The sequence below is a fragment of the Charadrius vociferus genome, unplaced genomic scaffold (assembly GCF_000708025.1).
Source record: "Charadrius vociferus isolate BGI_N301 unplaced genomic scaffold, ASM70802v2 scaffold90, whole genome shotgun sequence".
NCBI classification, from domain to species: Eukaryota; Metazoa; Chordata; class Aves; order Charadriiformes; family Charadriidae; genus Charadrius; species Charadrius vociferus.
Genome location: NW_009647222.1, coordinates 8754297 through 8778348, shown reverse-complemented (window position 1 = coordinate 8778348; position 24052 = coordinate 8754297). Strand labels below are relative to the sequence as shown.

The 24052-nt window shown below is 43.6% G+C and overlaps 1 protein-coding gene across 4 annotated transcripts in view; it reads right to left on the bottom strand.

The window, feature by feature from the left end:
* Window positions 1-2573: 2573 nt before the first annotated feature.
* The window catches only part of LOC104281657 (liprin-beta-1-like), a 54478-nt gene continuing 32999 nt past the window's right edge, over window positions 2574-24052 (bottom strand). For 2 of the 4 annotated variants that reach the window (XM_009879689.1, XM_009879691.1), the window contains 15 exons: window positions 23273-23326; window positions 22053-22113; window positions 20908-20937; window positions 19538-19709; window positions 15561-15702; window positions 15151-15279; window positions 14320-14470; window positions 12956-13067; window positions 12720-12808; window positions 8045-8167; window positions 7194-7319; window positions 6148-6336; window positions 5410-5589; window positions 4980-5045; window positions 3858-4224 (listed from right to left, as the gene is read on the bottom strand). In XM_009879689.1, coding sequence (XP_009877991.1) covers window positions 4138-4224; window positions 4980-5045; window positions 5410-5589; window positions 6148-6336; window positions 7194-7319; window positions 8045-8167; window positions 12720-12808; window positions 12956-13067; window positions 14320-14470; window positions 15151-15279; window positions 15561-15702; window positions 19538-19709; window positions 20908-20937; window positions 22053-22113; window positions 23273-23326 — 1711 coding nt within the window. In that variant the 3' untranslated portion in view covers window positions 3858-4137. Of the gene's footprint in view, window positions 4225-4979; window positions 5046-5409; window positions 5590-6147; window positions 6337-7193; window positions 7320-8044; window positions 8168-12719; window positions 12809-12955; window positions 13068-14319; window positions 14471-15150; window positions 15280-15560; window positions 15703-17986; window positions 18020-19537; window positions 19710-20907; window positions 20938-22052; window positions 22114-23272; window positions 23327-24052 lie in introns of all 4 variants that reach the window. The other 2 variants (XM_009879690.1, XM_009879692.1) reach the window with 2 other exon arrangements.

Below are 24052 nucleotides of genomic sequence, written 5' to 3'. Positions count from 1 at the left end.
TGCTTCATTCAGAATGAGTGAAAAAAGTGCCGAGGATTTGTCTTTTTCTGCCCTCTTTACTTCCATTGCTCAAAAAGTCTTCTCTCCTTCTGCCTACAGATGTTCTCGTGCTCCTGCCACTCCAGTGAAACACCTTCTCAGGTGTGTGGGCTGGTCAGTCCCAGCACTGCTCTTGGGTCCCTCTCTCTAAGAAACAGATCATGTCCTACATATTATGTGTCTTTTCTTCCAAAGGTCTTCAAATGTGTCATGGGCCCATCTCCATTCCTTCGTGACCTTCCCAGCTGTGATTAGAGAGCATGCTGCCGCTTCTCCTTTTACCTCTCACCATAACTCTGATTTCCTTTTTATTCAAGGGTTCCCCAGCACCTAATACTCTCTCCTGGCTGACCACTGCTCCAAATCTACTGGCAATTCAGAAGGTTTTTGCTTCTTAGCTGCCTCAAAGAGCACTATCTTCTTCCTCCCAACTGAGGATGAAGAGTCTCAGTAGGAAAAGTTCTTGCTGCAAAGGAAAATGACAAAATACTAAGGTGAAGCATAAAGTATGCACTAAACATTCGTAACAAAGCGGTGCAATGTATAAAAACCATGCAGGTAAGGTAAGTGCTGCTTCTCTCCTAAAGGGGAAGCCAGGATGCAACAATACCTAGTGGGAATCAGAAGAGTCATTCCAGAGGCTGTTCTGGACTAGTTCCCCATTCCAAAAGCACATATGTAATTTAAACAAACAGAAAGAAGCTGGGTTTAATCTCCATGGGCTCTTGATTGATACCCATCTATCTTTTCCTCATCACTCTAGACAAACAAGAAACAAACGTTTATTAAGCTCTAGGTTTCAAAGTGCTTATCCTCAGTGTTCCCACTGAAATCTTGAGCAGATGAGCAAAACCACAGAAATGAAGGTCACGAGACAGGGGTTCTGCGTTTTCTGGTCCGTTTTCTGGGTTACACTGGGCAAAACACCGATCATCATTTGTACCTGCAACCCAGCAACAAGAAGCAGTTTGGGGAAGCTCGACTCCTGTCGGCGAAATACCTGGAGCTCGTATGGCAGCTGAGGGCTGCGAGGACATGGGGAGGGGAACGACACCTGGGACCAGAGAGGTGGTTGCCCTTTACAGCAAGGAAGGCCAGAGCTGGTCCTTCCTTTGGCACCCTGCGAGGACTCACCCAGGAGCACACACTGAGCAACAGGGAAGAACACTTTCTAATCACACCATACCAAACAACTCAAGAGGATTCAAATCGTGATCCTAGAAATAAGTTAAAACACTTGGGGTAGTTGACTTCTTAGCTGTTAGCTGAGTCCTTCTGTAGGCACTATTGACAAGCGAACTGATGAGTCCTCAGAAAATGTGTGATTTTGGCCCTTCTCCCCCCTTTGCCTTTTAAATAGAACAAAGCGAGCTTCCTAGGAAAATAAAAAGGAAAAAAAGAGGGTGCTTTAAAAAGGAACCAGCTTCCAGAAACACTTGGTGTTTTCCACAGACTTTATTGGATTTTACATGGCAATACACAGTAGTTATGTTGCCCTCTTCAAACACGCACAGATTAAAATACCCCAACGGTACCAACTGTGTGCACAGGCGCACATAAACTTCCTGACTTTATCACTTGCTTTCATACTCCACCCCCGTAAAATAACCAAGGTTCAGATGATGGGCAGCTTCGAGGGGATCACCTGGCTTCCAACCGGTGAATGCAGGGCAGGGTTGTTCAGAGCAGAGTGCTACTTACATTGGATTTCAATAAACCATCATCTGCCGTTGTTGATACGCTTGCTAATAGCACTGTACTGAAGAGAAATTGGAGAGTATTTGTGCCTATTTCAGCACAGAGTATTGTGTCACTAGTCCTCCCCTTTTTTTCCCCCCTGTGAAAATCCAAGTCATGTTCACTCACCGGCGTCTAGCGAGAGCGAATCTGGAGGACTACTTTTACTCAGAAGCCTGCACCACATCTTCCCAGTGCTTCTGCAGCATTTGGGAGAGCAGGGTCTTAAGCTCAACTTACATGTAGGTAATAACCATATTGAATAGCGTTCACAGAAAGCGAGCCCCAAATTCGCATCCCAAGCATCTGCACCCTAAAGCTGATGGCAGGCATTACACAATGTGGTATTTCTGCCCGAAGGAAATAGCTCAAACACCCCCAAGACTGCAGAGGAAGAAACAACAGAGAGCAAATTATTTGCGGCCGGGAATTAGCCAGGAATACTGAATAAAGCGTCAGTTGTGGTCTCTTTCTAGACAAACGGTAAGCAGCACAAACTATTTTATGTACACGTTATGGATTGTTTGCCTGGCTTCAGTTACCAAAGAGAAAACGGCAGCGCTTGATATTATGTGTAACATAACCGGTCCACATCAAATTTTTCATTTTGGTACATAAATAATAGCCTACACCGCACATCCTTCAAAGAAAAGCTGGAAATAGCTTGCCAGGTTCCAATAATATAATGCTAGAATGTACCTCCGGTCTACCCCAACATCTGATGGGATTGGGCTCCACGGAAGCCCCTGGAAGAACCTTTTTTCCTTTCCTAACTTTGTTAACAGCGTTTCAGAAACACCCACAAAGTCAGCACAAATCTAACATCCCTTGCACCACACCACACCAGCAATGTGTTGGAAATGGTGTCACTTCCAGCAAGGAGAGCGATGAAATGAGTGACAAACGCTTGGTAAAACAACACACCACCGCAAGGAACAATTCCAGCTGTACTTTTTTTTTTTTTTTGCCTTTACATAGCAAAGAAGCTTCATGCCATTGTGCTAAAATACATGCAACGTTCAACACCGTACGAATGACCACTGCGATAAACAGAGTTACTTTTTTGGGTTTGCTTTTGGCTTAGGACACCTCGCAATGCTGAAAGGCTGACAAAAGATTTCCACTGGCTAGTTAGGATTTTTAAAATCTGATGATCTTCAAAAGCAGAGGAGCTGTGCTTTGAGAAGGTAAAATGATGAGCAACGTGTTTGATATTTCAATTTTTGAGGAAAAGTCCTATCTCAGGTTTAATATTATGAAATAATATATTTCCTATACATTTCTCTATATAACTTTATTATTTTTTTTTTGCAACTACACCATCTTTACGTTAGTCACAGCACAGAAATATCCCTTCCATACGCAGGGAGTACTCTCAACTTTAAGGAAATTTCTTAAGTCACAGAATTGTTAATAACCTTGTTTGAATGCTATAATTACTGCTGCTGGGAACAAGAAAGAAGACATTTTAAAATGCGCAGTTTCCGTAAGAGTCACTGCTAGAAGAAACATGCTTTATAATTGTTTCATCCCAAATGGAAGATCATTAAACTGTGCACTTAGCAAAAAGCAACGAAAGCAAACAGTTCCAAAGGTCAGCCTGCCTTTTCCAGTAACCAGCTGGTATGCAAACTGGCATAATCTTTTTACAACCCTCTCCCCTTCCCCCACACCTCGAACTTTCCATCACTCTATCTCACAAAATTTAAATTTTTGCTTTTATATGTACTTCATATACTTCTTTTTTCCTTTTTTTTTTTTTTTTATAAAACAGTATAAAAATAAGAGGAACAGTTCAGAGCTACCCGGGAGCTTATGCAAGGCATGGCTGACTAAAATCCTGCATTGGATACCGTAGGAAGGTCAGAACTGGTATTTGTGCTCAACAAATGCACTTGAAAAAGGGCAGTAACTTCTTTTTTCAGCTGAGAGCCTAGAGAAAGCTGATGCACAATATCTACAGACACAATACGTCTACCTAACATCTTCTGTTATTTTGAAACAGTATAAAGGATTATCTGAGGCCGTGAATAAGCAAAAGGAGCACTATGATACCATGTAGATTTAAATGCAACACTCTGAAACATAACACCAGTTTGTACATTAAATATAGTAAAAACAATTACCATTCATGTGTGTCTGTGTGTTTCTTATGGCAACTTTAGAGTAGGCAAGTAGGCACCTTTTTTCTTTTTTTTCCTTTTTTTTTTTTTTTTTTTAAAATTCTCCACCTCCCAATATTACTTCTAACAAACAGAAGCAAGAGCAATGTAATGTACATGATCTGCTGCCCCTCACGTATAACGATGACATTTCTTGCACATAGGAAAGTGGGCCTTTGTCAGTGCCTGGTGGTTACTGTCACACGTTGGAGTCCTCATCTGTTATGCTGGTGCTAGGAGACCGAGTCGCAAAGTCTTTAAACATTTCGTCTTCTTTCAACATGTGCTAGAAAGGAGAGGAGGGAAGAGTCAAGGTTCAGGCCCTTACAACTTAAAATCAAGCACTTGGGACGGTCCGGTCTTGTGCCTGGCAGCAAATGGCGCTGTCAGCCACCGCTTCGTTCTGCTGAGGACGTTTTTCACCCACGCTGGTTCCTGACCAGCTCACAGCTCAGTCCCCTTTCTGCTGACCCAAACAGCTCAGGGAGCGCAGGCTGGGGCTGGGCTTCCACCAAGAAAACGCACCATGACCCTCAAGTTGGCAACCCACCACCCAAGGGCAACCCGCTGGCCTAAAACCGAGCGCCGTTGTCCTCTGCCCATGGTGACCATGGGCCACCACCCTCAGCCAGGGGAACCTCTGGGCCAGGATGGGCGGGTATCTTCCTCAACTGCTAATTTTTCTTTTCCCGTATGTCCTTGTACAAAAACCAAAGGACTTCAACTGACCGCTAGTTCTGATGAGGCTTCACTATGCGCATAATTTGCACAGTATTTTATATACGTTAGCCCTCAGAGACCAGTGGCGCTTCACTCTATCCAAAGACTAGGTCCCGCTATGCACTAAAATTGATCAAAGCAATTGCCCCCAAAACTCCAAAACTCAGCTGCTTGACAGAGCCAGTAATAGCAAAGAAAAGTTGTACTTAGTGTATTTGTATTAAATAGCATCGCTATTTAATACTAGCGACTACCGAGGGGTTCATACCCACCTTGCAGAAACAAAGATCTTATTTCACAGACCCCACGTTTAAGCCTTACCGTCAAGTTGTTGATGCCTTCAGAAAACGCTCCTATTTGCCTCACTGTCCCTTCCGAATCTTCCATCTACAGAAACCAGATAATGAATAATAAATCAGTAATACAATCAATTCATTGTATGCCACAACAGAGTGGCAATTAAGCGCAGCACATAATGTAACTGCTTGATTACACCCAACATGGTCAGAGCATGGGAGGAGCGTGCCACGTCGGGAGAGGACAGTTATGCCGGAGTAGGTCCTAAAGGCGCTGCATTCACAGCTTGAGCCTCCTTGGGACAAGAGAAGCTTTTGCTAGTAATGCTGCCTGACTGCAACAAGTCAGGACCTTCACGGGCCAAAGCAAAAGGAAGACTTCCCTGAGAAAATGAAGGTTTTCCATCAAACCTGGCAGCACAGTTAAGGACTCTGAACTGCTAGAACTGGCTTACCTGCTCCAGCCTGTCCAAATCATCATCATCATACACTCGGATATCCAGGCCAGGCTTAAAGCCCTTCTTCGACCCACTTCCAGATGCCCGTCCCAGCTCCATAGGACACACATACTCTTCCACATCATCTTGCTTTTTCTTCCTCAGGCTCCCAAAATTGCTGAAGGCAAGTTTCTTTGGCTTACAAGTGAAGAGAAAATTGACAAGAAGTTAGAGAATCAGCAAAGAATTAACAGATCTCTTACTCTCGCACTGGTGTTTCAATGATGAAGGGTCAAAACCCCAGTGCTCTCCTAAACAAGGATCTTCTGAATAGCTGTTTTTGACAATAATCACATCTGAAAGAACAAGATGTGTACCCTCATTCTACCATTGCTAAGACAACACCATGCAAAGGATCGCAAATGAGTTTTGAATCCCACTGCATTAAATCATGAGCATATAAACAATAAGAGACAGCCTCTCTCCCAAACATCTTATAGAACAGACAGAAGGACAACACACAAGAGTGCTACCTCTTGGCTGGGCATATGCGAGGCCGAGTTGTGGTGCGCTCATAGTAGACACAAGTGTCAAACCCAGATCTGCTGAGTCCTGCTCTCGTGCTTCTTTCATTAGCAGCCAGTCCCTTTTGTCAGACCTTACTGGACTGCCCTCCAGTCATGGATAAAACCAGCACACTGGAGATGTGAATGTCTGCCTGCAAGCTCACGCACCGACCCAGAACAAGTGACCTACCTTTACTTTGGCAGTTGCTGTTAAAAGGACATAGTCTGGGGACTCCATGGCTTCGCGTTTCTGCTGCTGGGCCTCCTGTCCAATGAGGAGGTTGAAATGAGTCGCCAAGTGCCGCCTCAGTAGCGTCTTGTTTGGTGGGATGTTCAGCAACTGTGCCATGGTTTCTACATTGAAACGAGGCTCCAAAACCTATTAATCAAATCAAATCTCAATACAGCTGAAGGCAGTATTGTCAAATAAGGTCTCAAGGAGATCAATAAGCACACCTATGTTGGCCACTTCCTAAGGTTGCTTTAGGTTGTTGTTTGGGGTTTGTTTTGTATTTTAGAGGAAACATACAACCGAAAGAGTTGACTAGTTAAAGGATTCATAAAATCCTGCCTCCAGGCTTTCCTTCTTGAGTTATAAATAAACAAATTGGCAGGTAAGAAGAAAGCAACAGATAAATCCACCCTTAACTCATGTAAGGTGTGAAGCTGCCACAAAACATATACCTATCATCCTCTAATTCTGGAAAACGTAGCCAGAGGAATGATGGAAGATACAGAGACATAAGATATCTGGAGCAAGGATATACTTCTTAATCACCGCAACAAAATTCTGCAAGTGTAAGTCTCTCGTCTGGAGTATCTGATGCTACAGCAATTAAATATGATCCTGGTTTGACATTGAAATCACGGATTTTAGAAAAGTAACAAGCCTTCCTCACAAAATAAAAACATATCTAAGTCTAGGAAGGAACATGGTGGCTGTTTAACAGCATGATAGCAGTGTACAGCATCATAGGACAGGAGGTGGACAATGCCCTACCTAAATTAAATTGTGACGGGAATACAGATAATCAAACTCATTGCTGCCCACACTAATTCTGCCCAAGACACTCATGTCCTTTAAACTATAGAGTAATAAATTTTGATAGCAACTTCTTATTAAGCAGAGTAAGAAGATAAGGTGTGTGCAGCAAAGAATGTCAGAACTTTGCTCTAACAATTCTCAGCCATATTTTTTTTTTTAATAAAATGGAACAAGACAGCCTAAACCCTTACCATCAGTCCACCATGCACACCGCTCCCCCGCAGGTTAGGTGCATACTCTGCCAGATCAACGGAGCGTAACCACTCCATCACACGATGATTGGTCCACTGGGTGACCTCAGAAGGTGTGACATTATTCTGTGGACAGGAAAAAGAGGCAGTTAAGGAGACTTCCCAACTCAGCTGTCTCAGCCCCAATCCTTATCAAAACAAACCTCTCCTGCTGCCCTGAATGAATGCAAGCCCACTTTGCACTCGAGAGAAAAAAACCTCTTTTTGGATTGCTATCTTGCAGCAATGCCAAGGTGGAGATGAGTCTGGGCAGTGGGCAGGTTTGTATTATGCTTCTTGTCGTTTGATTATCCTACTGTGCGCTAGGACTACTTGCAATTTCTACCAGTAGAACTGAAAATACAAGTATCTCCATGAGCTGCTGTGCTTTTCTTGCAGATATACATTGTGAATCTAAATCCAAGAGTCTGGGTTGCTTCATCATCATCCATTGCCCTATCCAGCATATGCTGATTCCAAAACAAACTGATGGCAGTCTCTTGTCTGGTAACAGAGCCAAACTCCTTTTACACAGAAAATTTTGACACAACCATCAATTTTCCAGGGAGTTACACAAGACTTACAGTAACAGTGCACTGAGCTCAAGATGATTTATGTTCCAGAAAGCACATCAGAGACTAAGCCAAAACAGCCAGCTGTTGGATATGAAGAGGAGCGGGAGATTTGGCAAAGAGACATGAGTCTGGGGCTGTGGCAGGTGGAGGAAAGGCGAGGGCAGAGCAGGAATAATCAGAAACACCAGGGAAAAACCTGAGAGGATCCCTTGTCACAGCATCATTTTAAAGCAGTACCTCATCAGACGGCCTCCTGCGCAGACAGTTGGGCTCAAAGTTATTTATTCTCAAAACCTGAATGGCTCTTTTGATGCTGAGGTGGTGGAGGACACTGACAACTTTCAAGGACAGCAAGTCATCCTGTTGAAGAGGAAGGGGGAGTTAATAAACGTGCAATAAACGTGGAACCAGCACTTGACTGGAGGAGACTTCTTTGGACCCTGGCTTAAAATGGCACATCTGACACGTTCTGGGGTAAGATTTTAATATGTGAGACACGTGGTTAATGTCAAACCATCTGACCCAAAAGAAAAGCTTCCCGTGTTGCTCGGCACTAGCTCCTGGGCAATGTTCTTCACACAGGGTACAGATCTTAGTACAAGAAATAAGGGGTAATGAGGAGGGGTGAGGGTGAGATGACACATCCTCAGCGATCTAGTTAGAACCAGGACAGCTTTCCAAACCCAGTGCATCAGACTCACCTGGCATTTGCATTTAATCCTGCCAAAAGTTTCAATACCACAAACGTCCAACTCAAAGTTTAACTGAAAACAATAAATTACCCTGAAAATGTATTCTGTATGATTAGAATTAGCATTCTGTATGACGAGAATGTAAAAACAGAGGGAAGAGAAACACAAAGGTGTGCCAGGTTCATCTCCCACAACTGCAAATGATAATTTTTTTTAAAATGCTTGTCATAAGTGATGGAACAGTGGAAAGGGTGACCATACTCAGGCTGCAGAGAGGCTCACCCAGCTCGCCATCACTGTGTGGCTCCCACCTTGTGCGGGCACCCACTACAGTTCGAGAGAAGGAGGGCAGGCTGGCCAGGAGGGCCAATTCCCCCTCACACGTTGCAAGGGAGCACGCTGGACACACGGGCAGCTTGAAGGCTGGCTCTGTGACAAGGCACCGCAAGGCAACCTGGCTGTGCCTTTACACCACACCATTTTCAGCACAGCATAAGCCACTTCTCACACATCGCAGGGCAAGAGCCTGAGAAGGCAAGGCCGCACTCCTCCCTGCAACGCATCGGTGATACTAACAAAAGCAGCTGGTTCTTTCTCCAAAAGCTCGATCCTCAGATTTTTTTTTTTTTTTTACTTAAACATTCATCTCACGGGTGACTTATTTTATAGCTTGCAGAGACTGGCTATTTAGCCTCCCACCAGTATCCGTGGAGTGTCAGGCATCTCTTAGGGCAATTTGTGCCATGCTAAGGAATGAGATGATGCCCCACAGTGCTCCTCTCTCTGCATTGACCACACGGCACAGATGACTGCCTTTGGCTGGACAGGCAGCTTTTAGATGTCAAGAGCTGGGAGAGATTAGTTCCTCCCTTTATGACCACAGTAACTAGCAGGAGTTTTGCTTTGGCTCCGTTAAAAGTTCCCTCTTCTCCTTCTTGTACTCAGGGGTCCTTCAACCCACCGAGAAGGGGACAGACAGAGCCTTCTGGTACCCCCAAGGGGGCTCAACTCACAAGACACGTGGTGGGCAACGGCGAAGTAGACAGAAGGTTGAGATGAGGCTCACGAGTTAAAAAAGGCTGCTGGTGCTACCCAACACCCTGACCTGCTGACCAGTTTGCAATCTATGCAATGCAGGTGTCATGTTGTGCCCACCTCTGGTTTCATTCCAGTGTCTAGCCCCAGGAATTTAACATTTCAAAACCAAACTAATCGGATTCTCCCTCATTCAGGGAGCCCAGGCGTGAAAATCTTGTAAGGAGGAGTATGCGACAGGCTAGAATTCCCAGCTCGCTCGCTGCTGCTGTTGCTCCAGAGGAGTGCTACAAAAGAAAAACCTCCCCCCTGGCACTGCAACTGTGGTCACACGCTGCGAGACTTGCACACTCCTGCTACAGTAGGCTCTTCAGTTGTAATTCAGTCCTAACTGTGCCATTAAGTGTCTCAAGTTCAGTTCTCTGCCAGTGCAAGTTGGCTGACTTAGATAAATTTATGCCTCTTTGTGCCAGGGTTAGCCTGGCTTAATAAGTTTTAGTGTTACTTATGTGTTATGAATACCGGACTCTTATTTTGTCAGAATATTTAAGACTAGATTCTTCGCTTACCCAAACATTTCATTGTGTTTGGCTAACCTTATGATGAATTTAAGAGTAGAGTTTCTGTGTTGCGGTTTGCTATTTTATTTATTATAAAATAATAAATATTTGCTATTATTTATTTTGAGTCAGGGTAACTTCACGAGATTTTTAAAAGTACTTTCATACTTTGCATACAGCTGTATTTAGTTGGTCATTTACACTGAATCCATTGTTATAATTTGATGGTTAAACTCTGTCCAAAAATGTCCCTAGTGATCTACAATTAAAGGGAAGTGACAGGAAGAGTATCTATTGAAAAACTCCTGCTACACATCCCTCTTCTGTCCACCTTTTGCTTTTCTTTCTTTTTTTAATACAAAAAAAAGACTGACTGTTGAAGAATACACATTCCCTTACATTACGGCCTATGCTCCGTCTTAGTCGCGTTCAATCCTCATCCAGTTAATACAGTGGTAGTAACATCTCCCAACTCAAGATCAAGCTTAATGGAGCCTACTGGCATCAGATCTCCAAGATTTAAGAAGCAGAAGAAAGAAACTGCCTCCTACTTTTATAGTAATGTCCAAACTCAAAAAAGCTAAAGGAAACAAACAAACAGAAGCAGGGAGTATTTAATGTTTGACCAAAATGGACTCGACAGCAAAGTCATGCCAGCAGACAGCGCTGTGCTTGTCTTTTTAGGATGGATCAACCCTAGGCTTCTTCCCGGTGCTGTTGTAAAGCCTATACAAAATACATGTTAACATGGCATAAAAAGGTACCTTTTATTCTGCCCATGGCGTAGCTCATGAGAGAACAGGAGTATGATTGATTTCTTCTTTGTTACACAGACGGAATTAATATTAGCGGTGCCCAGTTTACATTTGTGTCTCCAGAGAAGAACAAAGGTCTCATCTTACCTGAGACCTTATACATAGGAAACCTGCTGGGTTGGCTCCACCTGACCAGCAGTAAAGTGGGGAGCTGATGCTGGTGCTAAATACATTATGCAAAAGCTATTACATGTAGGCTGTTTCCAAACAAGTTGGCTCTTAAAACTGCAATTGTCTTCAAAGGAAATTGCTTGGGCTTTCTTAACCTAAGCATCCACATTAATAGGTAAGCGGACTGAACGCTCGCTCACTGAAGAAAAAAATTCCACCTACTTCTATTAATTAGCAAGAACCCGAACAGCAAAGGCCCAGCTGCACGAACTGCGACCACAGAATTTGCACACGTTTATATACTTACAAACACTGCCTGAGCACATCAGCATCACGCACAACTATTAAGCACAAGATTGCCCATTTCTCATGCATGACTCTGGGGTCTTGCTTACTATGTTTCATCTTCCACCTTAATATATTATCTTTAAAGCTGGAAAGAATATAAGAAATACTTGCAGTTGAGTAGTAGTATTGGGCCTTCTGCATTCTAGAGGTTACAGCTATTAGCATTAGCTTAACACAGGACACCCACTACAGTTTCAAGGGTCCTTTAAACACTGCAATGAAGCACACAGACAAATACCGCATTCTGGCTTATCCTTTTAGCGACAGTGATGCCTCTGACACTCTGACCTCCCTCAGCCTTCTCCCTTCAATTATCCAGAGAATTTCAAGATCGCATTTATGAACCACTCAACATCTTTGAAATTATTGTCAGAAAGTCCCATGAGACGCACAAGATGTTTAGCTGTTGAGGTCCGTATTTTTGGTACACTACATGCACATAGGCGTAGCCTCTGCGACGCCGCAAAAGCAACTCAGAGTAAGCTCTGACTTTAGCTTCCTTTCAGTAGATCCAGTCATCCGGAACAAAATTCACGTGTGCAGATGGCAACCACATGGTACTCTTGCATTCCTTTTTAAAACTTTCAACACAGGTCCAGAGTAATGCACAGGCGGTCTGCTGACCTCCACACAGGCACCAGCTTTCTGCTCTAGGAAGCTACAAGCGAGATCACTACGATCTGGCTCTTCAGCTCCTTATGGACACTGGATCCCTTAAGATGCCTGTAAGGGACCCAAGAATGGCTGGCTGTGACATGAGAGCTGCCCAAGCAGCCGTGGATCCCCTTCTGCACCCCATAAGTGGGCTATTTTTGGGGCCAGCCAGGATTTGGCCAGTGGCTGCTTGCACAGGAGGGCCGAGGGGAAGAAGGTTGGCAATGGTTGTTGGTGGCAGCTGCTCTTCTCCAGCCACAGTCGGCTGTCTCTCAGGGCCAGCGGCTGCCTGGATCCCCACCATCCCCCTTACAGCAGGGGCAGGAGGGTGTGTTTGGGGCTGGGGCTGTCGCCGAGGGAAGGCTTGGGGGAGGCTGAGAGGAGGTGAATGTGGGAAGGGGAGACGGCTGCTTGCAGAGGTGCATGGCAGGGCACAGATCCTGGTGCTGTGGGGTGCAAATAAAGGTTGCTGCCGCTGGCAAATTGACCCAAATGGAGCAGAAGGAAGATGGAGGCTGGGACGGCGATAAGTGAATATAGTATCTATGCAGTTGCATCAATAGGCACAGTGAAAGCAGGTCTCTCTAGTCTCACCTGGTCTGTAGTGAGCTATGTGGAGGTACACCAGCGTGCGTTAAAGTGGGGAGAAACTAAGAACACAAGCAAGATGTCAGGACAAGAAGCGCCATTTACTCACCACGCTCATGTAATGCAGCATTCGGCCGTCCACCTTTCCTTCATCAAACTGGGTCTTATACTGGGGGAGGCCAATGTCATCCAGCCACCCTAAAGCAGAGACAGACACTCATGTTAGTGTGGTAGCCAAGTTACCTAGCACCAGTTAAGTGTTATTCCCACTCGCTGAGCCCCGAATTAGGCATGATTAGGAATCCCTATCAAAAGTTGCTGCCTCAGCACGTAATAAAATCTTACTGGTAACCCAGTGGTAATCCAGTTTTCCATGATTGTTTTCCTCTTCAGACCCGAGTGCCTGCAGAGCAAGCTGAAGCTTCTTCCGATGCAATGGGTGCTTTATCCCGAGCTCCTGCAAAGGGAAGGAAAGCAGCAAAACTAAAGACAACACCGTGGTTTATTTCTCCTTCTACTGAATTAGAAATGGTTTCAGAGAGTCACACTGTACACAGCACTTGCTGGTGACTTGACAGGTCTATTTTCTATTTGCTGAATATCAGGCATCATTTTAGCACACATTCAGCACTAGGGAAAGGCCCACTCACCGTGGTAGAATAATTTTAAAGTGGAGTGGATTCCAAACTGTATGAAAATGTTGGCCACAATATTCTCATACCAGGTTAAAAAAACCCAACAACATAAAACATGTTAGCATTCAGAAAAATACTTGATGGGATTACTTCCCTCCCTCCCACTTAGGCAGGTAAGGTTAAAAGAATTATTTAGTTAAGAGCACATGAAGGTCCCAGGAATTACTGAAATTTATTAATACTTCCAAATACATAACACCTTCCCCAGTTCAGTTGCAAGTGCAGCCATTCCACGATCTCTTCAATCCAATATACACTTTCACCAGTGTATAGTAGGTATATGTATTTATGAGGTAGTTATTGTTACCTCTGATAACATTATTACAAGCCACATATCACACTTTTCTTATTCCAGTTGTAGTTTTAACTACAACTTTGAATTAGCTCATTCCCTCATTGAGAAAACAGGTTTACTACTTGGTGAGGATAGTGATTTTTAAAAGTGGAAAATTCAAATGTTAGCAAAAAGTTGTTTCAAATTATAGACCGAATCAACTTCTTGAATGTTTCTAGTTTTAGATAGCAAGAGGTAAACAATTCGGTAACATTTTAAGACAAATAAACGGATCACCCTTGTGTGTAACAAATCCTCATTCCTCTTTGTGTAAAATGTGCAGAAAATATAGTCAGACTAAACCAGCAGCTTTTTACACCTTTCTCACACAGGCATAAAATAACTGTACCATACACAAGTGCTAATGAATCTACAAACCCTTATGATAATGAGGCACTCTCATGTGCGTATTTTTCAAGTGGCATAGCCGATTGATACATCCATGCTTAATGAAGTTAAATCACCTATTTGTAATTATTAGCTTCATTACAAAGCATTACATTTCTATGAAACTTCTATTAAAAAGAAACAATTTGGCATCGCTGCAGATGACAAAATTTAAAAAAAATCATCTTTTTATTATTTTTTTTACTAGATGCACCTTACAGACACGATTTACATTCACAGAAACAGCAATTTTTTTGTATATTTAATTGAAAGCAGTTTCCATTACTTCTCACCTTTTCCAGATCCTGCTGAGAAGCCTGCAGAAGTGTTTGCCCAGACAGTATCCAGTGTTTGCCATTACTAATGTAAGAGCCTAGCCCTTGGTCCTGGAGCCAGTTGCAAACCTGCTCCTTCGTCCACTTTGCGAATGGCATGTCCAGCTCACTACAGAAGATTTTACCAAAAAAAAAAAGACGGATAAATCCCATGTCTCAAATCTCCTATTCTCATGCATACCAATAAAACCAAAACCTAAGCCTAATGAATGAGTATTTTGTGAGAGTTGGGACAATATCTGTGGGAGAAAGTGCATCACGGTTGGTTGCTAGGTGAGCCTCGTGAGGAAGAGGGTGTCTCTGCTTCTGAACCATTAGCAACACGAAGTGCTGATCGCTGCCCATCTCCTGCCACTATCACAAGAAACACGGTCTATGAATACCACTGCAAACAACTACCTGAGCTGCCTAGAGTGGCTAACACTCTGAAGTGAGACTGTATAGTTTCACTTTATCCTTTAAGCCCCAGAACCACAGTAGGAAACATACTGGAGGAGTATGTGTCGTCGTCATGAGGGCTCACACCTTGCTTCACGCAGCCTCACAGCTGCACTCCCATGAAGCCGCGAGCAAGGAAGGCTCCGCTCAGCAGCAGGACGCCACCACCCAACCAACCTCAACCCTGCAAAGACCGTCTCTCAAAGGAGGAAACAGCTTGGATCCGCCTCTTTCTGTTTGCCAGGAGAAAGGATGTTTCATTTTGGCACTGTGCTTCTCCTTTGCACCCCGATGCTCGACCGGAGCTGCCGGGAAGGCAAGCACCAGCACACCCCGCACCACTCGTCTTACTTGTGAGACTGCCCCAGGTCTCGAGACCAGCCCAGTCGTGGCCCCGCAGTTGCTCTTGTCCCTCCTCTCTTGAACTCCGTCTCGGACATGTCATCTGGGTTGAAGGTGGTAGACTGACTTCTTTTAAGTCTAGTTTAAAGGAAGAAAGAATATTCACATTTTGCTCAGGAAAGGCCACGCTGCTACTACCACAACCAATACAGGCAAGGTCTCCTACAGAGTTTGTAGCTGCTCTTTTACTTGCCACCAACCTACTGTTAGCTCTGTCCAATGCCACACTGGCTTCTGCTCTTGAGACAGTAAACCACGGAGCCACATGTTGAAGGGGGGAAAAAGGAAAGATGTGCTCCCAGCAAAGCCCTGCGCAAGCCCCAGCTCTGGAGAATGGTCATTTCTCATCTTTTACTTACTTTCCAAATAACTTCTTGATCCCTCTGGCCTTTTTCTTGGAATCCGGAGAAGGTGGCGTCATATGTAGACTATCCATTTCTTTCGGGCGAGGGGGCAAGCCAGCCAGATCCAGGTGATCTGCAGATCCCTTCTCTGTTTCAGCTATTAGAAAACAAAAGCCCCATCAAGACCCACTTGTGCAGGACTGTACAGACACAGTCCTGAACTTGGGAACGACTCTTGCTAAAATTATTGAGCGCCACCATGTTAAGAAAACGGGGCAAAGAGGGACGGGAAAATCCAGGAGAAAAAACACGTGTTCCTCCTTCATGGGCATGACTGGGAACACTCCAAGGCAGTGCTCTGCACCAGTTAAGTGCCTTGCATCCAAGGTGGGCAAAAACTACCTTGTGAATCAATCACTGAATAAAATCCCAAGTTTACTCTTGCTCAGGGAGTGCTCCTACAGTCCTTTCACAGACAAAGCCGAGGCATATGGATGCCCAGAAACAATTCAGTGCCATGGTGGGGAACCAAACCAGGAGTCCCCAAAGCACATAAAAAAATAATTTCCCTGCAGGCATCTTTCCTAATAACCTGCAGCATTCCTTAAGTTCCCCATCCATGAAATTCCAGCAACAAACACCTCCCGCCCCAGGGTCAGGAGGCCCTTTTCCCCTCACTTCTGCAAATTGTGGAATATTTTATTCCTCTGCAGAGAAACACCATGGAGTTTAGGCTCCGTCTGAACTACATCTTCTGAGTGATGCAAAAAGCATCTCTGATTAGAAACCCTACACATTACCACCCCCTCTAAAAGCATTAAATCTTTGATACGTAGCTGTTGCCTTCTATGACAACAAACATGAGGAGTCCTGTCCCCAAAAGTGAAGTTGTCACAAAAGCTAAACTAATAAAGAAGAAAACTATGTTAAGATCATTTAAAAAGAAAACTAAAAGAATAGCAGTATCTACTAGGCTACGTAAGCAGAGATGTGCCAGCAAGTGCCAGATAGCTGAATAAAACTACCATGTGGAGTTTATGCCACTTACTTGCTGGGGAACAGTGACAGCACGAGCCTGTTAAGATGAAGCAGCTGTGGCAACACAGCCTGCAGGAGGCTGACAGGCCTGTAACCACTTTTACCATCTTTCAACATGGCTGTGTAATTAGATGACCATCATTTGTTTTTGAAATGGACTCTCAAACTTCCAGGAAAAAACCAAACAAGTTACGTGAATCATGGTAGAGCATATATTGCTGGGACATGTGGTCTCAAGCCATAGAGTTAACGCTGCGGCAGCCACAACGTGCCACGAACAGCAACGAACTGCAGGCTTCGCCCGTGTTTCTTTCTGCTGGGCAAAGCTTAGATTATTCAGCCAGAAGATATTTGAACATGTCCCATTTTCCACCGATTCTTTAGATGATAAACCTTGCAGTGAAGCAAAAAGGTCACATAAAAGATTATTTCCGGGCACTTTGGTTTGACCGCTATAGAATACGGGGGTCTTGCCAGTGAGAGACAGCACTAACGTCAAACCAGGCTTTTGCATTTGTGTTTTTTTTGCTTTCGTTGTACAAGAAAAAGTGCTAGCTTAGAAAAAAACACATTTAAACAGCATTCTACAGAGAGAACACCAGGACAAGGTTGGGTGCATTAGTAGCAGAGATTTGCGGGTATTGCAATGTTTGCTCCCTTTCACACATGACATAACCCCATAGAACAGCCGACATTTAAGGGGCCACATGGGAAACTGAGAGGGCCCAGAGCACTTGGTTTCTTCGTCAGCGAGGGGCATACCGGGTGGCTGTACAACCACCCTGACTGACACAGCTCTGCTTGCTAGGGAAGGACTCTGCTGGTCGTACCTGCCCTTGCCAGAACCACCCAGGGAACGCCCACATCAAAAGACTGGTTTTTACTATGTGAATGGCTCCAGCCCCATCTGCCCCAATTACTTCTCATTCGTTTATTATATCATAAATATAACTACATCTAAGAAGAGGAATTAAGTATCCTTTCCCCTAGAATCCTCCTAAGTGAACGCCTGGGAAATACACCTCATTCCCTACTTCACCACCCTTTAAGCTCTTCCAGGGGCTCCAGGACAGACAACAGCACAAAGGTGCCTCTGGTATTCAAACTTCAGTGATTCTCACCTGCTACCTTGGTCTGTGGGTAACTTTGTGCTCAAAGTTATAGCAAAAGTCTCTGCAAATTAACCCGCAATCTCTCTCATTAGTAGCGGTTACTGAGAAATGGCGCAGCTGACTTTTAGCAGAGGGCAGATGTTACATGAAAACTCCTTTTAGTGATGGACAAAAGTTTCGATGCAGAGCTCTGGTGTCTAGTTCTTGTTTGAAAAGTGTGTGGCCATAACCAGCTGTTAGCAGCAGTCACAACACAGCGCTGGTACAGGCAGACATGCAGGATTACTATACCTAAAGTAGGTGCACTTGCACTTCGACTGCGATCTTCAGAGATCCAAACAACGCACATAACCACACGCAGCACAACGGGAGAGAACACGCAGAGGGACAAGGTAAAACACAGTTCAAAACTTACGTCAGCAAAATACAAGACAAAAGGAAGGGGATACATGAGACACATGCGCCACACGCAATGCTGAATTCACACAGAGATTAGGATTACCAATTCACTGTTAATCCCCCTGTCACAAAAAAGAAATGCAGTAGAGCTCTATGGTGGAGAGGGTAAAACAGCACCACAGGTACTTTGGTACAGGGAGGTCACTTGCTCCATGACACATTGGGCAGGTGACTCACGCAGGCTCCCGTGGGGTGGCAAGTATCTGGACACCAGCTTTACAGATGGATGCACTGAAATCCGGACAACATAAATAACTCACTCAAATTCACAGGACCCTGATCTAGATGGCCCATCTTCCAATCCTTTATGACAGCAACAAGTACTCCACTTTGTTAGACAAATTAATTCCAGGTGAGACAACTGATTACACAAAAGCACACATGAAATAAACCGAAGCAAAGAGTGTAACCCTCAGAATAGACTGTACATCTATTCCAAGTAAGCTAGCGAGTTCCCATGCTATATGTCACAGGCAAATATGGGCAGTGTATAACAAATGTGTAGGTATGTTATTTCTTTTGAACAAAAGTCTAAAATTGTCTTTGAGTAAGTACAGACAGGAGACTTCTACTCAACAAAGCAGAAGCATTCCCCCTTCAGGCTTCTGAAAGATAGACCTAAATTCCTAAACTTCACGCAGCAGAAAGCCAAAAACCTTAGTTGAATGGCAGCAGATCTGATGCACAGATGCTCACTTGATGCTTGAACTGGAACACTGGAAAGACTGCTACAGCAGAGCAGTGAATGCAAGTAGGATTTCAGTTGGTGGCAACAGCGACTTCTGCATTAAGCAGAACATTTTGTTTATTTCATTGTCATGTGCAAACGTCATCAAATGACAATACCAAAACAACCCCCTCCCCATTAGGGGTCCAAAAATCAACATGAGCTTGAATAACTTGTCAATCCTGTTCCTGTTGTCACCATCTCTTTGGCGAAGCTGCTTAAATACACACAGAATAAAGAGGAAGACTGAGTGCTGCTGCCTCATTTCTGTACATCTGAAAATCTTTTGAAAGATAAACTGAGGATGAAGCCAGGGGAAAAAACAAACCACAAATCCCATGTGTGAACTACTGCCAGACAGCTAGCATTTCAAAACAGCAGCAATCCACTACAAGGTCCCAGGGGAGATATCACAGCAAAGGTTGAAACGTATCAAAAACTTCATTACATCAGGGAGGATTTTTTTCGGTTGTTTTTTTTTGTTCTGTTTTTTTTTTTTTGGTTGCTGTTTGATATTTTCCAAACATTCTACTGAGAAAAGTGCCACCAAGTCACAGTGAGACTAAGGGTGGTCTTCCTGCTTCTTAAGACAGTTACAGTTGTTGTTGAGACCCTTCAAAATACACAGAATCTGCATGCAGGTGCACGATACCTACCCAGATTGGGGGCACTCGCGGTCCTCTTGTTATTTTTGATCTTGAAAAAGCCTCGTCCAAACGAAGATCTGGCTTTACGGGTACCAAAACTATCCTCATCGCCTGTGCCGCCATGAGAAGGAGACTTTGGAGGGAGGGTTGCGAAATTATTACCTTCCACAGGAGGTTTAACCTGCTCAAGTTAGGGAAATAAAGATTCAGTATCAGGGAATTGCAAAAGGCCTTTTGAAAGAGACTGCAAAGTGACTGCTGACAGATCAGCTGAACAGTCCCTCTCATTTGTTACTACAAGAAAACACAATGTAAAAGCTATAAAGGAAAACAAAACCAAGATCCTCATTTGAATATGGTCAGGACCCAAGTTTACTAGCACTACTTTCCAATAATAACATGTCTTCTTTAAGATGTTTCTCAGTTTCTGCAAGGCTGGCTTACAGGTATGGAAAAGGTAAATATACAGTCCTGGAAGGCTTTGAACTTTTCCAGCTTTCCACAGTTTCTGTCACCCCACTGGGAGCTGCAGGGGCAGTGGGAAGCAAAGGGAGAGAAAATACCCCCACCATGTAACGGTTCTCTGCCAAGTATCAGACAGCTCATTTTGTCTATCACTGCTCTGCAATTTCCAAATTAGTGGATTAATGGACTATGTCCACTGCCGAAGCTGAGAGGAAATGAAGTATCAAGCAAGGAGTATAAACACCAGGACAAACATCAGACACACCAGTTAAGCAATTTAAAACGGTAACCTTTCCAGTTGTTTCTCTGTCTCTTTAAAAGGAGGAAGCAAACCCATTCACAGTCCAAATATGATTCTTTGGCTTTTGCTAAACTGATACAGCATTCACCCTATGAGTGATATCTGAGGTATGTCGTCTCTGCTCAGGTCTTCCTATAGGTGATAATTGTTGCATGCAAACTATGGCCATATGGTACCGCAGGGGAACTGTTCTGCAATGACAGTCTTTTTAGGAACATGGTTGCTATTCACAGAAAACAATTCGGAAAGCCAAAGGTTTTTAAAGAGACACTAATAAAAGGTAATTACAGAGTCAGTAAAATACTTAATGGTTAGCTTCACTAATTATCTAGTGGCAGAATATGTGAGGGAAACATTAGCTTAGATGGCAACCTTATGCTCAACCAGACTGGAAGATAATCCATGTGTGAGAAGACAAGAACGTGTGAGACACTACAAGCCTGACACTGAAGTGATGGTGACAACCGTCATAGACTTCTCGCTATCTTGTCTGCAGGTCTGCTGTTCCCCCTCTGGAACTGCATGCCGTGATTTCACACAACTGAGCCTTTCAACACCCGCTCACTGTCTGTGTTTCTCCATGTACACACATGAGTGCGCACACACACGTTACCTCTGCTGGCTTCTGTGCAGAGTCTCTGTCCTGTTTGAGAAAGATTAAGAAAGACATTTAAAAAGTCAGGGTTTATAGCCTGTATTCAATTCATTATGGTTACCCTGAGTTAAATTCTGACTGAAATACCATTCCCTGCCTATTTTTTTTCCCCAAAAAATAAGTCTCTCCAGAGCTGTATTTCACACAGATTATTAATTCTTGCTTTCTTTGAGGTCAGTGAGCTGACATGAAAATACTCTTGCTTTTGTTTACTTTGTAAAGGATTAGCTGTGTATATAATTAGTAACATGCCATTTGTTAAGGCACTAATGAGCACAGCTGGCAGAAGGAGACCCAAAGCAGTAATCAGACAGAGTAGAAGCCAAGTAGATAAAACATCCACAGCCTTCACTCCTTGGCTGTCCAAACAAAAAAAACCCCCACCCCAACCCATGAACTCTAGCTCTCATCATCAAGTTCTTGTTACATTTTCAGTCCTGTCAACACCCCTCCTGAGCCGTAAGGCACATGCTCCGTGGCTTGGTTATCAGGGAGCTCAGCAGCTTTTAGGAGTTTAGGCTGTGAAAAAAGAGCACAGGAGTTGCCCTGATTTGATGACTTTGTTAGAGGCTAGCTGCTTTAGGTCACTTCAAAAGACACCTAAACTGAAGCTATCACCAGACATACAAAGGCTCCGTATTTTCTTCCTAACCACCTAAAACATATAGTCCCCCCAGACTGTACTTTATAATGCATTAATTACATGGCCTTCCAAAATTATTCGCCTTACACACAGGTAGGAAGTAGTAGTCAGACTTACATTCTTCTTGTCTTAAATCAGAAAAGCATATCAACCAAAAAAACCCAAACCTCATTATCTGAGGAAAAACACAGCAAGAGTCTCAGGTAAACGCCTCATGCCAAAAAAAACCCAAACCCAACCCCAAAAAGATGCCTGTGTTTTCAAGGACAAATTTTCTCCTTTAATGAAACCTGGAAGATGTCACATGTACGTGATCATTGCTAATACATGACATCAGGAGCCCTACTCTGACTCAGAATTTCTCAGAAGGTGGCAACAGAGCATCCATGGGGTCACTGCCACAACAGAGACATCATCCCTATTTCTGCGGGGATGGGAGGAAGTGAAAGACCAAACTAACCGCTTCGGATGTCTCTTTTCTCAAACTGCTCAGACTGCTGGACTTCTGCAGTGAAGAAGTTCTGAAACAACAACATAAAAACGAAGCCAAGTTACTGGAATTAAATTTGCTAAGATAAACACACTCTCAGGGATCAGCTTTAAAGAAAGCATTATAATACATGATGAGATATACTAAAACCAAAGACACTTTGAATTAAGGCAATCAAGGCACTTATCAGAGCCCACGCAATTTGATGAGATACTGTAAGAACATCCATATCGTAATTACTGCTGCTAATGTTTCAATGACATGATGCCTACCTTTGGGTATTTTGGGCTTCTTATTTAATGTTACATTTTCAGAAGCACAAGCTGAAGTTACACAGGCAAAGGAAGTGATATAAACAAAAGCTATGAGAAACGGTATTTTTAGCAACAGGCTTCTGACTAATTTAATCCTTAAAGAAGTCAGGCATATTAAGTCAAGCATGTGTGTTTTATCTTCAATTCCATTTTCCATTTTGGACCAGATATCCCCCAACTTCTGGTGGGATTCACAGACTAGAACACTTAAGTCTGGTTGAAAAAAAGTTACCATTAAAGTTTTTCCCACAACCAGGTATAAATTCAGAACAACTTCACTGAATTTTAAAGTTACCTATCTTTATACCAACATGAAGGGAGTAGAATTTGGCTTTCGGAATATTCTTGTGGCACTAAGTCACTCAAAATAAAAACAGCTGCTGAGCCTTACACTGTGTACCAGACAAACCCTGTTGACTTCGGCCCCTTACTAACAAACCTCTTTGACTCAACTTCGAGTTCATGAATAGTCCCACTGATTTCCCTAGGGAATATGGCTATCTGGCAGAAAGTAAAATTATTTTTCCATTGTAGTCAGCTGATCACCTTTCTCCCACTATCAAAAGAAAAAAGCAAATCACATGCGCATCTACTACTGAAAACTGTAAATTTCAAAGTGTATTGACAGTCTGCATCCCAATTAGAAATGCTTCCCAATGTAAAAGAAATTAACTGCACATGTGCACAGGTAAAGCATTGGAAATAAGGATCATGAAAACATTGGACACGAGCAGAAAACTATGACCACTAAATATCACCTTGGCTAGAATTAGTTGACATATTTACATGTGTATGTAAAATATGGGGAGTGCATTGGGGGGGTTTCAAGCTGACAATCACATATGTTTCCTAAACATTATTGGTTACGATACTTACACTGGACTATCACACAGCTGAGTTTCTGGGGAAGAACCTGTTGATTTTCCTTCACTGAAGAAAAAAAAAAAAAAGAAAAAAGTAAGGCATTTGGGGATCCAATCCAAATACCTTGCTGATACAGAAATCCTATCATCTCAGCCTGCTTTAATCCTGTTTTCTCTTCAGCTGCTCTGGTACCAACACGTGGCAAATTTTCCCCTCTATGGTGGCAAGTCTTGTAAAAGATAAAGGACAACGGTGACCTCCAGAGCCCCAAGAAAAACAACTTGCACTGTAAGTTGATGACAATACTGCACTATTCAGCTTAAATAAATGCAGAGGTTACAGCATGTGCAGGGTCTGCAGCAGCACCAAGTAGTGGAGGTCACTGGCTCCCTGCGAGTCACACACAGTGCGGGCATTTTGCTGCAGGTTAGTGCTCTGTTTTCTTCCAAGATGTGACACAGATGAAATCCCTGCTGGTGATGGCTAGAGCTGCATGAGGCACAGCACAGCAGAAACCAAGCAAAGATGGTCTTCTGGATAGAATGCTTTCCTTGACTAGAACTGGGAAAAAAAATCACACATCGACTTGTGCTTGCACTGATTTTTCACATCAAGATCGATGATGGTTTTAAGCCAACAAGATTTCCTTGCCTCTAGATTCGTAGAATCATAGAATGGTTTAGGTTGGAAAGGACCTTCAAGACCATCGAGTTCCAACCCCCCTGCCATAAACAGGGACACCTCCCACTAGACCAGATTGCCCAAGGCCACATCCAGCCTGGTCTTGAACAC